General features: G+C 42.1%; 1 protein-coding gene across 1 annotated transcript in view; it reads right to left on the bottom strand.

Moving 5' to 3' along the window:
* The window catches only part of LOC111955276 (probable ATP-dependent RNA helicase ddx6), a 51,855-nt gene that overhangs the window by 27,465 nt on the left and 8,532 nt on the right, over positions 1-15,858 (bottom strand). Inside the window, exons 6-9 of the mRNA XM_023975455.2 lie at positions 10,833-10,979; positions 6,653-6,747; positions 6,224-6,346; positions 1,442-1,570 (exon numbers count right to left, since the gene is read on the bottom strand). Of these exons, the coding sequence (XP_023831223.1) occupies positions 1,442-1,570; positions 6,224-6,346; positions 6,653-6,747; positions 10,833-10,979 (494 nt within the window). The remainder of the gene's footprint in view (positions 1-1,441; positions 1,571-6,223; positions 6,347-6,652; positions 6,748-10,832; positions 10,980-15,858) is intronic.

The raw sequence follows: 15,858 nt of genomic DNA, 5'->3' as shown, positions 1-15,858 counted from the left end.
GTGGTCAAGATGTGTTGGTATCTGTACTGAAGGCGCAAAAGCCATAACAGGTAGACATAGTGGAGTGGTAACACGCGTGCAAGCAGTTGCTCCCGACGTCACTTGGGTACACTGCAGCAATGCCTGACAGCTTGAAAGACGTTTTGGACACTACAGTGAAAATGGTTAACTATGTTAAAGCAAGGTCCCTGAACTCTCGTGTATTTTCTGCATTATACAATGATATGGGCAGTGACCATGTAACGCTTTTACAACATACAGAAAGAAGTGTGCTGGTTATAAAGGGGCAACGTATTGACATGTTTTTTTTAAATTGAGAGATGAGCTTAAAGTTCTTTACTGACTATAATTTTCACGTGTCTGACGAGTTTGACACGACAGGCCTATCTGGGTAATGTTTTTTCTCGCCTGAATGATCTGAATCTAGGATTACAGGGACTCTCCGCAACTATATTCAATGTGCGGGAACAAACTGTGGCGATGATTAAGAAGTTGGAGCTCTTCTCCGTCTGCATTAACAAGGACAGCACGCAGGTCTCATCACTGTATGATATTTTTTGTGAAAATGAACTCAAGCTTAAGGACTATGCCAAATGTGATATAGCGAAGCACCTGAGTGAGCTGGGTGCGCAGTTACATTCCAGAAACGTACGACACAAACAACTGGATTCGTTATCCCTTTCATGCCTTGCCTCCAGTCCACTTGCCGATATCTGAACAAGAGAGCCTCATCTAAATTGCAACAAGCGGTTCTGTGAAAATTGAATTTAAAATCAGAAGCCACTTCCAGATTTCTGGATAGGGCTGCACTCAGAGTATTCTGCCATGGCAAATCGTGCTGTTAAGACATTTATGCCATTTGCAACCACGTACCTATGTGAGAGTGGATTCTCAGCCCTCACTAGCATGAAAACTAAATACAGGCGCAGACTGTGTGGGAAATGATTTAAGACAGACTCTCTCCCCAATACAACCCAACATTGCAGAATTATGTGCATCCTTTCAAGCACACCCTTCAATACCCTGTGGTGAGTTAATCACAATTTTGTATAAATAAATAAGGTTTTATATGTAAGATGGTTAAATAAAGAGCAAAATTATTGATTATTATTATTTGTGTCCTGGTCCTATAAGAGCTCTGTCACTCCCACGAGCAGGGTTGGGACAAAAACCTCACTCACATGTTTAAGAAATGTTTCGTGTGTGTGTGTGGCAGGCTTACAATGCTGGCAAAAAAAACATTTGAGTGCACTGAACCTGGTGCTATATATACGTATACGCTGTATACGCAGCTGAAGGTTGAATGTTTGAAGGTGTACGGGACTATAAAAAGTTTGACAAATGTTAATAAAGGTTGCCTGTAAAGGCTCTATGGTATACTAATCTGTGCCCACTACATGTACATTCACACGTGTTTGTGGTCGATAGTGCGATGGCTTACCCTGGAGAAGAGTGTGTTGAGACAGTGGACCTTTTGTCTCTCAGTGACGTAGGCGTAGTACTGGGTGATGCCCTTCAGAGTCAGCTCCTCCATCAGGTTGATCTCATAGGGCTTCTGCAGGTGCTTGGCCTGGACGAGAGGGAAAACGTGGAGTGGGGATAGGAAAAAATGAATAAAAAGGGAGAGTTATGGAAGAGCCAGAGTAAATCAATGCTGGAATAACTACACACGTGTGCGCCTGCCTACACACACACACACACACACACACACGGCTAGACCCTGGCAACCAAGAACTGAAAACCCTGCAAAGGACAGAAAAACAACAAATAACCCAAGCTAAGGACAACTACAAAAAGCTAGTGGAACCATGTTCCACACAGTGAACCTCAAGCAGGCCTGGCAGGGCCTTGCAAACCCTACCCGGGCAAGCCAAGAAGAAAACCCAAGGGAAAAACAAAAGGAGACGGAACAGTTTGTCAATAAACAACACTTTTATAATGATGACTTTTCCACTGTAACTATAAAGCCAGAGGCAGCAACTGAACCTCTACGCTTTGGATGGAGCAAACCATTGAGGTGAGACAGGTCTTCAAGAGTCAAATCCAACAAAGCGAAAAGGACCAGACAAATTTTTTCAGGGGACAGCTACTGAAGGAAAGCTCAGATGATCTGGCAGACATCTAAGATCTGTCTAAGCTGGGGGGGGGGGGGGTTGCCAAGCTAAATATAATTATTGTATGGTGTGGATCCTTTTCCTGGAGCTCTCTGCATGCAGCCTCACCTTCTCTGTTACAAACTCGCCCACCTACAGACAGACCCCAGCATTACCTTGTGGGTACTGGACTTCCTGCTAAACAGGTCAAGTGTCAAGTATGTCAAGTTCAACAACAGCTCTTCATCGGTGTAGACTTATACACCAATGATTAGGGCTGTTGCGGTGACCACATTTCCACCACACCGGCGGTCACGAGTCATGAAGGAAGTCAATTCCACGTGACCACGTGACTTGCTAACTGCCTGGTACTCAGCACTCTATTGTCCCTCTAATCACTCTGACATCAATGCAAATCTAAATCAAACACTTCAGAGCAACATTTCAATAGGCTATGCAATTGTGCAAAAAAACAGAATGATGGCTTCTACTAAAAATAGGAGGGTCAGCTTTCTAGTAGGCTAGGCCTGCTATATTTTTCAACTAACTTAATATTAAGCACATTGCTTATATTTACAACAGGAGTATAGTCTACCTGGCTGGCATGAAAATAACTGGAAGGAAAAAAATAATAAGCATCCTCCATTCACTATTTAAGTGCATAGATGACATGTGAGTCAATACAGGTGCATGATAATGGTCCATTCTGAATCAAATTTCACACGTTATTTAGTAGATGTAAAGACAATATTAACCTGTTTGGGCTAGGGGGCAGCATTTTCACATTTGGATGAATAAGGTGCCCAGAGTAAACTGCCTGCTACTCAGGCCCAGTTGCTAATATATGCATATTATTAATATATTTGGATAGAAAACACTCTGAAGTTTTTAAAACTGTTTGAATGATGTCTGTGAGTATAACAGAACTCATATGGCAGGCAAAAACCTGAGAAAAAAATCCAACCAGGAAGTGGGAAATCTGAGGTTTGTAGTTTTTCAACTCATCGCCTATCGAATATACAGTAGGGTATTGGTCAAATTGCACTTCCTAAGGCTTCCACTAGATGTCAACAGTATTTAGAACCTTGTTTGATGCTTCTACTGTGAAGGAGGGGGAAATGAGGGCTCTTTGAGTCAGGGGTCTGGCAAAGTGCCATGAGCTGTCCACGTGAGAGTTTACATTTACATTTACATTTAAGTCATTTAGCAGACGCTCTTATCCAGAGCGACTTACAAGTTGGTGCATTCACCTTATGATGTCCAGTGGAACAACCACTTTACAATAGTGCATCTAACTCTAAGGGGGGGGGGGGTTAGAAGGATTACTTTATCCTATCCTAGGTATTCCTTAAAGAGGTGGGGTTTCAGGTGTCTCCGGTTAGACCTTCGTTCCATCGCATTTCTACAGACAAAGGAATTCTCCGGTTGGAACATTATTGAAGATTTATAATAAAAACATCCTGAAGATTGATTCTATACATCGTTTGACAGTTTCTACGAACTGTAATATGACTTTTTGTCTGAACTTTCGCATGGACTTTCCCGCACGTCGTGAGTTTGGATTGTGTACTGAACGCGCGAACAAAAAGGAGGTATTTGAACATAAATTATGGACTTTATGGAACAAATCAAACATTTATTGTGGAACTCGGCTTCCTGGGAGTGCATTCTGATGAAGATCATCAAAGTGAATATTTATAATGCTATTCTGACATCTGTTGACTCCACAACATGGCGGATATCTTTATGGCTTTTTTGGGCTCTGAGCACCGTACTCAGATTATAGCATGGTGTGCTTTTTCTGTAACGTCTTTTTGAAATCTGACACAGCGGTTGCATTAAGGAGAGGTTTATCTAAAGTTCCATGTATAATACTTGTATTTTTTATCAATGTTTATTATGAGTATTTCTGTAAATTGATGTGGCACTCTGCAAAATCACCGGATGTTTGAGGCAAAACATTAGTGAACATAACACGCCAATGTAAACTGAGATTTTTGTATATAAATATGAACTTTATCGAACAAAACATACATGTATTGTGTAACAAAGTCCTATGAGTGTCATCTGATGAATATCATCAAAGGTTAGTGATTAATTTTCTCTCCATTTCTGCTTTTTGTGACTCCTCTCTTTGGCTGGAAAAATGGCTGTGTTTTTTGTGAATAGGTGCTGACCTATCATAATGATATGTTGTGCTTTCGTCGTAAAGCCTTTTTGAAAATCGGACACTGTGGTGAGATTAACAACAAGTTTATCTTTAAAATGGTGTAAAATACTTGTATGTCTGACGAATTTTAATAATGAGATTTCTGTTATGAATTTGGCGCCCTGCACTGTCACTGGCTGTTGTCAAATCGATCCGGTTAACTGGATCCCAGCCATAAGAAGATATGCAAATTGCTATCATACAAACTGAGGCAGCATACTTTGTGAAAATTAATATGCATAATTCTAAATTTTTTGGCCACTACTGTACAGTGCATTTGGAAATTATTCAGACAACTGGACTTTTTCCACATTTTGTTATGGGACAGCTATATTCTGAAATGTATTCATTTTGATTTCTCAATCTACACAATGACAAAGCAAAAACAGGTTGAGAATTTTTGCAAATTTATTTAAAAAAATACAAAACTGAAATATCACATTCTCAGTATTCAGACCCTTTTACTCAGTGCTTTGTTGAAGCACCTTTGGAAGCAATTACAGCCTCAAATTATCTTAGCTATGACGCTACAAGCTTGGCACACCTGTATTTGGAGAGTTTCTCCTATTCTTCTCTGCAGATCCTATCAAGTTCAGATGGATGGGAGGGTCGCTGCACAACTACTTTCAAGTCTCTCCAGAGTAGTTCGATCAGGTTCAAGTCCGAGCTCTGGCTGGTCCACTCAAAGACTTGTCCCGAAGCCACTCCTGAGTTGTCTTGGTTGTGTGCTTAGGGTCGTTGCCCTGTTGGAAGGTGAACCCTTGCCACAGACAGGTCCTGAGCGCTCTGGAGCAGGTTTTCATTAAAGACTGCTCTGTACTTTGCTCGGCTCATCTTTCCCTTGATTCTGACTAGTCTCACAGTCCATGCCACTAAAAAACATCCACAGCATGACGCTGCCACTACCATGCTTCACCATAGGGAGGATGCTAGGTTTCCTCCAGATGTGACACTTGGCATTCAGGCCAAAGAGTCCAATCTTGGTTTCATCAGACCAGAGAATCTTGTTTCTCATGGTTTGAGAGTCCTTTAGGTGCCTTTTGGCAAACTCCAAGCGGGCTGTCATGTACCTTTTACTGAGGAGTAGCTTCCGTCTGGACACTCTACCATAAAAGGCCATTACTGTTGGAGTGCTGCAGAGATGGTTATCCTTCTGGAAGGTTCTCCTATCTCCACCGAGGAACTCTAGACCTCTGTCAGAGTGAGCATTGGGTTCTTGGTCACCTACCTGACCAAGGCCCTTCTCCCCAGATTGCTCAGTTTGGCTGGGTGGACAGCTCTAGGAAGATTCCAAAATTCTTCCATTTAAGAACGATGGAGGCCACTGTGTTCTTGGGGACCTTCAATGCTGCAGACATTTTTTGGTACCCTTCCCCAAATCTGTGCCTCGACACAATCCTGTCTAGGTCTACGGACAATTCCTTCCACCTCATTCCTTGGTTTTTGCTCTGACATGCACTGTCAACTGTGGGACCTTATATTGAAAGGTGTGTGCCTTTCCAAATCATGTCCGATCAATTGAATTTAGCACCGGTGGACTCCAAACAAGTTGTAGAAACATCAAGGATGAGCAATGGAAACAGGATGCACCTGAGCTTAATTTCAAGTCTCAAAACAAAGGGTCTGAATATTTATTTACATAAGGTATGTTTTTTGCTTTTGTAATAAATTTGCAAACATATTTTCAAAAACTGTTTTTACTTTGTCATTATGGGGTAGTGTGTGTATAAGTGACGTATATTTTTTCATACATTTTGGAATAAGGCTGTAACGCAATTTTTTGGGGAAAAAAGTCAAGGGGTCTGAATACTTTCCAAATGTACTGTATATCGTATAATTATGGAAGAGCAAAACAGACTGGCCTGTTGGTGAGACCACATGGCTGCCAACTTGTGGCTCAGCACCATGTGGCACTACTCACCATGAACTTCTGCACGCTGATGGGGAAGGTGGCAGAGTACAGCAGGATCTGACGGCCCTTGCCCAGGAAGCTGATGATATCCTCGATGAGCACCACAAAGTCCTGAGACAGCAGCTTGTCCGCCTGTGAGGAAGAGATTACATTATTATTAAAAGGAGCATTAGCAGAGTTCTAAAAAGTATCTATTAATTTGCTACTACTGTTACGTAATTGACATACGGCGCTGGTTGCAGGGGAAAATATTACACGTAGCTCCTTTAACCTCTTTGGTAGATAGATACACCAGAACAGATTTGATGGGCCCTGATGAAGAATAGTGCATGGCTTGTAACAAAATAGCTCATGGACTGATTCTCTGGAGTCATCTACAGTAGCTGAGTATATTGAGTGGTTGATTGACTCAGGTACCACATGTATTCACACACTCACCTCATCCATCACCATCATCTGAACTCTATCCACTTTGGCCACCCCCTTCTTTATCAAGTCCAAGATCCTGCCAGGTGTGGCAATGACCACATGCACTGAGAGTGGAAAAAATATATATATCAGAAACACCACCATTACAGATGTGCAAGTGTACAGCTTTGAGGTTGTGTGACTTGTTTGTAGTGTACAGTGGGGTCCATAATTTACATCCTTGATAAAGATTAGCAAAAATTACAAATAATTCAAATACAGCACTATATTTAATGCACAAAACAAAATTGGGAAATTACATTATACTAATACAATTGCTCAGAAGGAGATTTTGTTTAATAATTAATAGCAATTAACAAATAACTTTTCTCAAAAAAGGTAGGGGGTCAAAATGATTGACACCCGTTTGCAATACCATACCATGCAAGGATAACGGCGCTGAGCCCTTTTCTAAAATGTTCTACGAGCGTTCCTAGACCATTCCTCCATACAGAATCCTTCCAGATCGTTGATATCCTTTGGCTGCGCTTACAGACTGCCCTTTTAAATTCAAACCACAGATGCGTTTCAGGTCCAGAGAGAGAGAGATGGCCATTGCACAATGTTAATTGTGGCCAATTGACAAATTCTTTGCGAATGTTGATGTGTGCTTGGGGTTACGGTCTTGCTGGAAGATTACGTTCAAGTGTCAGCCTCCTGGGCAGAGGCAACCAGGTTTTTGATAAAATGTCCTGGGTACTGGATAAGGTTGATGATGCGGTTGACCTTAAGGGCCCCAGGACCAGTGGAAGAAAAATAGCCACTATACATCAAAGATCCTCCCCCCCACTATAATTTACAGTACGTATGGGATTCTTCTCTGCACATGCACTCATGTCAATGCCAAAACCCCCACTGGTGTGGCCAAAGAGCTCTATTTTGATGTCATACAACAAATAAACATCTAGAGTTTGCTAAATGACATTGGCACTTGAATTAGAACTGGTGCTATGGTCAGACGACATGAAAATAGAGCTCTTTGGCCACTCACACCAGAGGCATCGAAATGAGAACGCATTAGCAGAAAATAATCCCAGACCCACTGTAAAATATTGTGGTGGATCTTTGATGTTTTGCTTCAACTGGTACTGGGGCCCTTGTTAAGGTCAACGGCATCATGAACTTTACCCAGTACCAGAACATTTTAGCCAAAAACCCGGTTGCCTCTGCCAGGAGGCTGACACTTGATTGCAAGTCGATCTTCCAGCAAGACAATAACCCCAAGCATACATCAAAGAAATGGCCATTTGGCCACAAAAATCAACATTTTGCAAAGGCCATCTCAGTCTCTGGATTTGAAACACTTTAAAAACCTGTGGAGGGCAGTCCATAAGCACAGATGAATGATAAAATATACTGTATGGAGAAATGGTCTAAGATACCTTCCAATGGTGTTAACCAACTCATAAAACATTTGAGAATAAAAATTTAAAAAAACATTGAGCACACAATATAGGCTCAGTAATTCAATTATTCAATTTTCCACAGTCATTATTGCTCATGTTTATCAAGGGTGTCTATTTCAAACCGCACTGTATATTGTACAGCTGTATTTGGAGTTTCTCCCATTCTTCTCAGCAGATCTACTCAAGCTGTCAGGTTGGATGGGGAGCCTAGCTGCACAGCTATTTTCAGGTCTCTCCTGAGATGTTCAATCAGGTTCAAGTCCGGGCTCTGGCTGGGCCACTCAAGGACATTGAGACTTGTCCCGAAGCCACTCCTGCATTGTCTTGGTAGTGTGCTTAGGGTCATTGTCCTGTTGGAAGGTGAACCGTCCCAGTCTGAGGTCTGAGCGCTCTGCAGGGAGCAGGTTTTCATCAAGGATCTCTTTACTTTGCTCTGTTCATCTTTCCCTTGATCCTGACTAGTCTCACAGTCCCTGTCGATGAAAAACATACCCACAGTATCATGCTGCCACCACCATGCTTCATCGTAGGGATGGTGCCATGTTTCCTCCAGACGTGACACTTGGCATTCAGGCCAAAGAGTTCAATCTTGGTTTCATCAGACCAGATAATCTTGTGTCTCATGGTTAGAGTCCTTTAGGTACCTTTTGGCAAACTCCAAGTGGGCTGTCATGTGCCTTCTACTGAGGAGTGGCTACCATCTGGCCACTACCACAAAGGCCTAATTGGTGGAGTGCTGCAGAGATGGTTGTCCTTCTGGAAGGTTCTCCCATCTCCACAGAGGAACTCTAGAGCTCTGTCAGAGTGAGTTTGGGTTCTTGGTCACCACCCTGACAAAGGCAGGAAGCACATGAGCTCAATTTTGAGTCTCATGGGAAAGGGTCTGAATTCTTAAGTAAAAAGGCTATTTGTTTTTTTAGATGTAATAAATTTGCAAACATTTCTAAAAACCTGTTTTCGCTTTCTCATTATGGGGTATTGTGTAAATTGCTGAGGAAAATGTTTGATTTAATTGATTTTAGAATAAGTCTAACGTAACAAAATGTGGAAAAAGTAAAGGGATCTGAATACTTCCTAAAGGCACTGTATACAGTTGAAGTCGGAAGTTTACATAGACAAATAACATTTAAACTCAGTTTCACAATTCCTGACATTTAATCCTAGTAAAAATTCCCTGTCATAAGTCAGTTAAGATCATCACTTTATTTTAAGAATGTGAAATGTCAGAATAATAGTAGAGAGAATTAATTATTTCAGCTTTTATTTCTTTCATCACATTCCCAGTGGGTCAGAAGTTTACATACACTCAATTAGTATTTGGTAGCATTGCCTTTAAATTGTTTAACTTGGGTCAAACATTTTGGGTAGCCTTCCACAAGCTTCCCACAATAAGTTGGGTGAATTTTGGCCCATTCCCCCTGACAGAGCTGGTGTAACTTAGTCAGGTTTGAAGGCCTTACTGCTCGCACACGCTTTTTCAGTTCTGCACACACATTTTCCATGGGATGAGCTTTGTTATGGCCACTCCAATACCTTGACTTTGTTGTCCTTAAGCCATTTTTCACAACTTTGGATGTTTGCTTGGGGTCATTGTCCATTTGGAAGACCCATTTGCGACCAAGCTTTAACTTCCTGACTGATGTCTTGAGATGTTGCTTCAGTATATCTACATAATTTTATGTCCTCATGATGCCATCTATCTATTTTGTGAAGTGCACCAGTCCCTCCTGCAGCAAAGCACCCCCACAACATGATGCTGCCACCCCCGTGCTTCACGGTTGGGATGGTGTTCTTCAGCTTGCAAGCCTTCCCCTTTTTCCTCCAAACATAACGATGGTCATTATGGCCAAACAGTTCTATTTTGTTTCATCAGACCAGAGGACATTTCTCCAAAAAGTAAGATCTTTGTTCCCATGTGCAGTTGCAAACCGTAGTCTGGCTTTTTTAATGGCGGTTTTGGAGCAGTGGCTTCTTCCTTGCTGAGCAGCCTTTCAGGTTGTCGATATAGGACTCGTTTTACTGTGGATGTAGCTACTTTTGTACCCGTTTCCTCCAGCATCTTCACAAGGTCCTTCGTTGTTCTGGGATTGATTTGCACCAAAGTACGTTCATCTCTAGGAGACAGAACGCCTCTCCTTCCTGAGCGGTATGATGGCTGCATGGTCCCATGGTGTTTATACTTGCGTACTATTGTTTGTACAGATGAACGTGGTACCTTCAAGCGTTTGGAAATTGCTCCCAAGGATGAATCAGACTTGGGGAGGTCTACATTTTTTTTTCCTGAGGTCTTGGCTGATTTCTTTTGATTTTTCCATGATGTCAAGCAAAGAGGCACTGAGTTTGAAGGTAGGCCTTGAAATACATCCACAGGTACACCTCCAATTGACTCAAATCATGTCAATTAGCCTATCAGAAGCTTCTAAAGGCATGACATAATTTTCTGGAATTTTTCAACCTGTTTAAAGGCACAGTCAACTTAGTGTTTGTAAACTTCTGACCCACTGGAATTGTAATACAGTGAATTATAAGTGAAATAATCTGTAAACAATTGTTGGGAAAATGACGTGTCATGCACCAAGTAGATGTCCTAACCGACTTGCCAAAACTATAGTTTGTTAACAAGAAATTTGTGGAGTGGCTGAAAAATGAGTTTTAATGACCAAAGTGTATGTAAACATCCAACTTCAACTGTGTACGTCACAAGACACCACTCTTGGTATGAAGTGATGCTGTTGGGTCTTTACCAGTCTCGTCCAGGCGCATGATGTCATCTCGCAGGTTGGTGCCACCCGTGGTGGCCATGACTTTCACTCCGCCCAGGTGCTTGCTGATCTGGATACTGATCTGGCTCACCTGCAGGGCCAGCTCACGAGTGGGCACCATCACAATAGCTTGGGAGAGAGGACGAAGTGGATATGGGTAAATATAAGAGGTATAGATAGCGAAAGTGCAAGACAATGAGGTTTGACAGAGAGGGAGGGAAAAGTAGGAAGAAGGGCGCAGTAGGGCTGGGCGGTATACTGTATTTTACGATATACCGGTATTGATGCACGGGCCGGTTTGGGTTTTTACTTTAACTTCTATAAATGGCATTTGCAGGATTGGTTTGTTAAAATGACATGCTGTGCGCAATGTCCATTTTTATAGTTTACTTCGTTACTTGAGTCATCCCTCTCTGTGCTCTCTCTCTCCATTCCTCTTTCCAAACAGACCTAGCCCTGCCCCAGGCACTCAAGGAGCGCATTGTTGATCCTCAACCACCAGACACTTGCTTTCAGTCTGCATGGTCAATGCACCACATGCAACAATGTTGATGACAACAATGCCGTTTTCACTTTGCTTCTTAATGTAGATCCACTAGCGTTCTATAATTACACCATTAGTTTGTTTCTTACATCTGCAAACAGCTAGTTTGTCTTTTCTTAGCAAGTTGGGCAAAATCTTGTTAGCCGCTAATGTGAATCGCTAGCTAATTAAATGTACTGAGTCAGAGCAAATTTAATTAGCTATACAGCCCGATAATACCAGTGATGGTTTAGACCAAAAACAGCATGTTGTTTGTGCAACAGTATCTTCTAAATCAGTGGTTCCCAAACTTTTTATAGTCCAGTACATTCAACCTCCAGCTGCGTACCCCCTCTAGCACCAGGGTCAGCGCACTCTCAAATGTTGTTTTTTGCCATCATTGAAAGCCTGCCCCACACACACAATACATTTATTAAACATAAGAATGAGTGTGAGTTTGTCACAACCCAGCTTGTGGGAAGTGACAAAGAGCTCTTATAGGACCAGGACACAAATAATAATCAATCATTTTGCTCTTGCATCTTACATATAAAACCTTATTTGATTACAAAAAATGGTGAATAACTCACCACAGGGTACTGAAGGGTGTGCTTGAAAGGATGCACATAATTCTGCAATGTTGGGTTGTATTGGGGAGAGAGTCTGTCTTAAATCATTTTCCACACAGTCTGCGCCTGTATGTAGTTTTCATGCTAGTGAGGGCTGAGAATCCACTCTCACATACAGTGGGCAAAAAAGTATTAGTCAGCCAACACAATTGTGCAAGTTCTCGCCACTTAAAAAATAAGAATGAAGGCCTGTAATTTTCATCATAGGTACAGATTTCAACTATGACAGACAAAATGAGAAAAAAAATCCCAGAAAATCACATTGTAGGATTTTTTATGAATTATTTGCAAATTATATGGGGAAATAACCTCAAACATTTGGGCTAAGCCATATCCTGACTTCTGTATTTACCTATCTGACTCATGCCACAACGCATACTTGACTGGTCGTCACGTGCAGTCGCGACGGATCAGTATCTGTGATATTTGTTTCCAGGTGACATCTCCATTTCGTGTTTGAATCGTTTTGTAGGCACCCTATCCTCTCTTGCTCCTCCACTCGTTACCTGTATTAATGCACCAGTTTGAACTTGTTATCATATAAAAGACACCTGTCCACACCTCAAACAACCAGTCACACTCCAAACTCCACTATGGCCAGACCAAAGAGCTGTCAAAGGACACCAGAAACAAAAATGTGAGACCTGCACCAGGCTGGGAAGACTGAATCTGCAATAGGTAAGCAGCTTGGTTTGAAGAAATCAACTGTGGGAGCAATTATTAGGAAATGGAAGACATACAAGACCACTGATAATTCCCTCGATCTGGGCTCACGCAAGATCTCACCCCATGGGGTCAAAATGATCACAAGAACGGTGAGCAAAAATCACAGAACCACACGGGGGGACCTAGTGAATGACCTGCAGAGAACTGGGACCAAGTAACAAAGCCTACCACAGTAACACACTACACCGCAGGACTCAAATCCTGCAGTGCCAGACGTCCCCCTGCTTAAGCCAGTACATGTCCAGGCCCGTCTGAAGTTTGCTAGAGAGCATTTGGATGATCCAGAAGAAGATTGGGAGAATGTCATATGGTCAGATGAAACCAAAATAGAACTGTTTGGTAAAAACTCAACTCGTCGTGTTGGAGGACAAAGAATGCTGAGTTGCATCCAAAGAACACCATACCTACGTGAAGCATGGGGGTGGAAACATCATGCTTTGGGCTGTTTTTCTGCAAAGGGACCAGGACGACTGATCCGTGTACAGGAAAGGATGAATGGGGCCATGTATCGTGAGATTTTGAGTGAAAACCTCCTTCCATCAGCAAGGGCATTGAAGATGAAACGTGGCTGGGTCTTTCAGCATGACAATGATCCCAAACACACCGGGCAACGAAGGAGTGGCATCGTAAGAAGCATTTCAAGGTGGCCTAGCCAGTCTCCAGATCTCAACCCCATAGAAAATCTTTGGAGGGAGTTGAAAGTGTTGCCCAGCAACAGCCCCAAAACATCACTGCTCTAGAGGAGATCTGCATGGAGGGAATGGGCCAAAATACCAGCAACAGCGTGTGAAAACCTTGTGAAGACTTACAGAAAACGTTTGACCTCTGTCATTGCCAACAAAAAGGTATATAACAAAGTATTGAGATAAACTTTTGTTATTGACCAAATACTTATTTTCCACCATAATTTGCAAATAAATTCATAAAAAATCCTACAATGTGATTTTCTGGATTTTTTCCCCTCATTTTGTCTGTCATAGTTGAAGTGTACCTATGATGAAAATTACAGGCCTCTCATCTTTTTAAGTGGGAGAACTTGCACAATTGGTGGCTGACTAAATACTTTTTTGCCCCACTGTAGGTACGTGGTTGCAAATGGCATAAATGTCTTAACAGCACAATTTGCCAAGGCAGAATACTCTGAGCGCAGCCCTATCCAGAAATCTGGCAGTATCTTCTGATGAAATAAAATTTTCACAGAACCGCTTGTTGCAATTTCGATGAGGCTCTCTTGTTCAGATATCGACAAGTGGACTGGAGACAGGACATGAAAAGGGATAACGAATCCAGTTGTTTGTGTCGTCCGTTTCTGGAATGTACCTGAGTAACTGCGCACCCAGCTCACTCAGGTGCTTCGCTATATCACATTTGACATAGTCCGTAAGCTTAACTTCATTTCCACACAAAATATCATACAGTGATGAGACCTGCGTGCTGTCCTTGTTAACGCAGACAACAACAAAAAAGAGCTCCAATTTCTTTATATCAGCGCCTCAATTTGGTCCCGCACATTGAATATATAGTTCCTGGAGAGTCCCTGTAATCCTAGATTCAGATCACTCAGGTGAGAAAAAACATCACCCAGATAGGCCAGTCGTGTGAGAAACTCGTCATCATGCAAGCGGTCAGACAAGTGAAAATTATGGTCAGTCAAGAACTTTAAGCTCTCAATTAAAGAAAATGTTTCAATACTTTGCCCCATGATAACCAGCACTCTTCTCTGGGCTCCCGAGTGGTGCAGCCATCCAAAGCACTGCATCTCAGTGCTTGAGGCGTCACTACAGACGACCTAGTTCGATTCCAGGCTGTATCACAACCGGCCGTGATTGGGAGCCCCATAGGGCGGCGCACAATTGGCCCAGCGTCGTCCGGGTTTGGCCGGTGTAGGCTGTCATTGTAAATAAGAATGTTAACCGACTTGCCTAGTTAAATAAAATGTGTTGTAAAAGCGTTACATGGTCGCTGCCCATATCATTGCACAGTGCAGAAAATACATGAGAGTTCAGGGGCCTTGCTTTTACAAAGTTAACAATTTTTCACTGTAGTGTCCAAAATGTCTTTCAAGCTGTCAGGCATTCCCTTGGCAGCAAGAGCCTCTCAGTGGATGCTGCAGTGTACCCAAGTGGCATCGGGAGCAACTGCTTGCACGCTCGTTACCACTCCACTGTGTCTCCCTGTCATGGCTTTCGCGCCATCAGTACAGATACGAACATAAGCAGGAGCTACGTTTGGCTACATACGGACCGTTAGTGGTATTCCCGCGAGAGAGTAATGGTTAATGTGATTGGATGTTAAATTATTTGACTAGGCTACCTGTATTTGACATTGTGGTGTTATTTCGCTGAACACTAGATGGTTACATTTTATTTTTGGCAGTGAAACGAGGCTACTCGGGCGAGAAATAAAATCCTCACCCAAATGTATAGCCCCGTTGGAAAATATAAATGGACTGTTTGAAAATGTGAAGAGAAAAATATATTTTTTAATATGAAATGTGAATCACATTCTAATTTACGTACCCCCGACGGCATTGCGCGTACCCCAGTTTAGGAATAAATCAAAGAGAAATACATGAAGCAAGAATATGTTAGCTACATGAAGTAGCTAAGAGAAAACATTCAGTGTAGCCAAAGATTATAGCATCCTCTAGGAAATAGACATTTTGGTTCCTACCCTGTCACAATAACTGCTCCCTGGCATTTTCATTTATTGTTATGTCAAACACTGTATTCAAAGTGCCCACTATTATATTCTAACAATGGAATTAGAAAAATCTTCTATTTCCATGATTCCAAAGGTTCACCCAAGTGTTTTGCTCAAAAGTGAAATTGCAAATTCAAATAAAATGTTATTTGTCTCATGCGCTAAATACAACAGGTGCAGACCTTAAGAAAAACACTTTTAAAAGTAAGAGAAGCACATATAACTAAAGAGCAGCAGTAAATAACAATAGCGGGGCTATATACAGGGGATACCGATACAGAGTCAGTGTGTAGGGGGAACCGGTGTCAAAGTAATATGTACATGTAGGTAGCGTTATTAAAGTGACTATGCATTCGTAGAGTTATTAGTGACTTTGCATGCGTTAAAGTGACTAGATAATAACAGAGCAGCAGCAGTTTAGAAGGGG

The sequence above is a fragment of the Salvelinus sp. IW2-2015 genome, linkage group LG30 (assembly GCF_002910315.2).
Source record: "Salvelinus sp. IW2-2015 linkage group LG30, ASM291031v2, whole genome shotgun sequence".
NCBI lineage: Eukaryota > Metazoa > Chordata > Actinopteri > Salmoniformes > Salmonidae > Salvelinus > Salvelinus sp. IW2-2015.
This window is presented reverse-complemented; position numbering and strand designations above follow the sequence as displayed.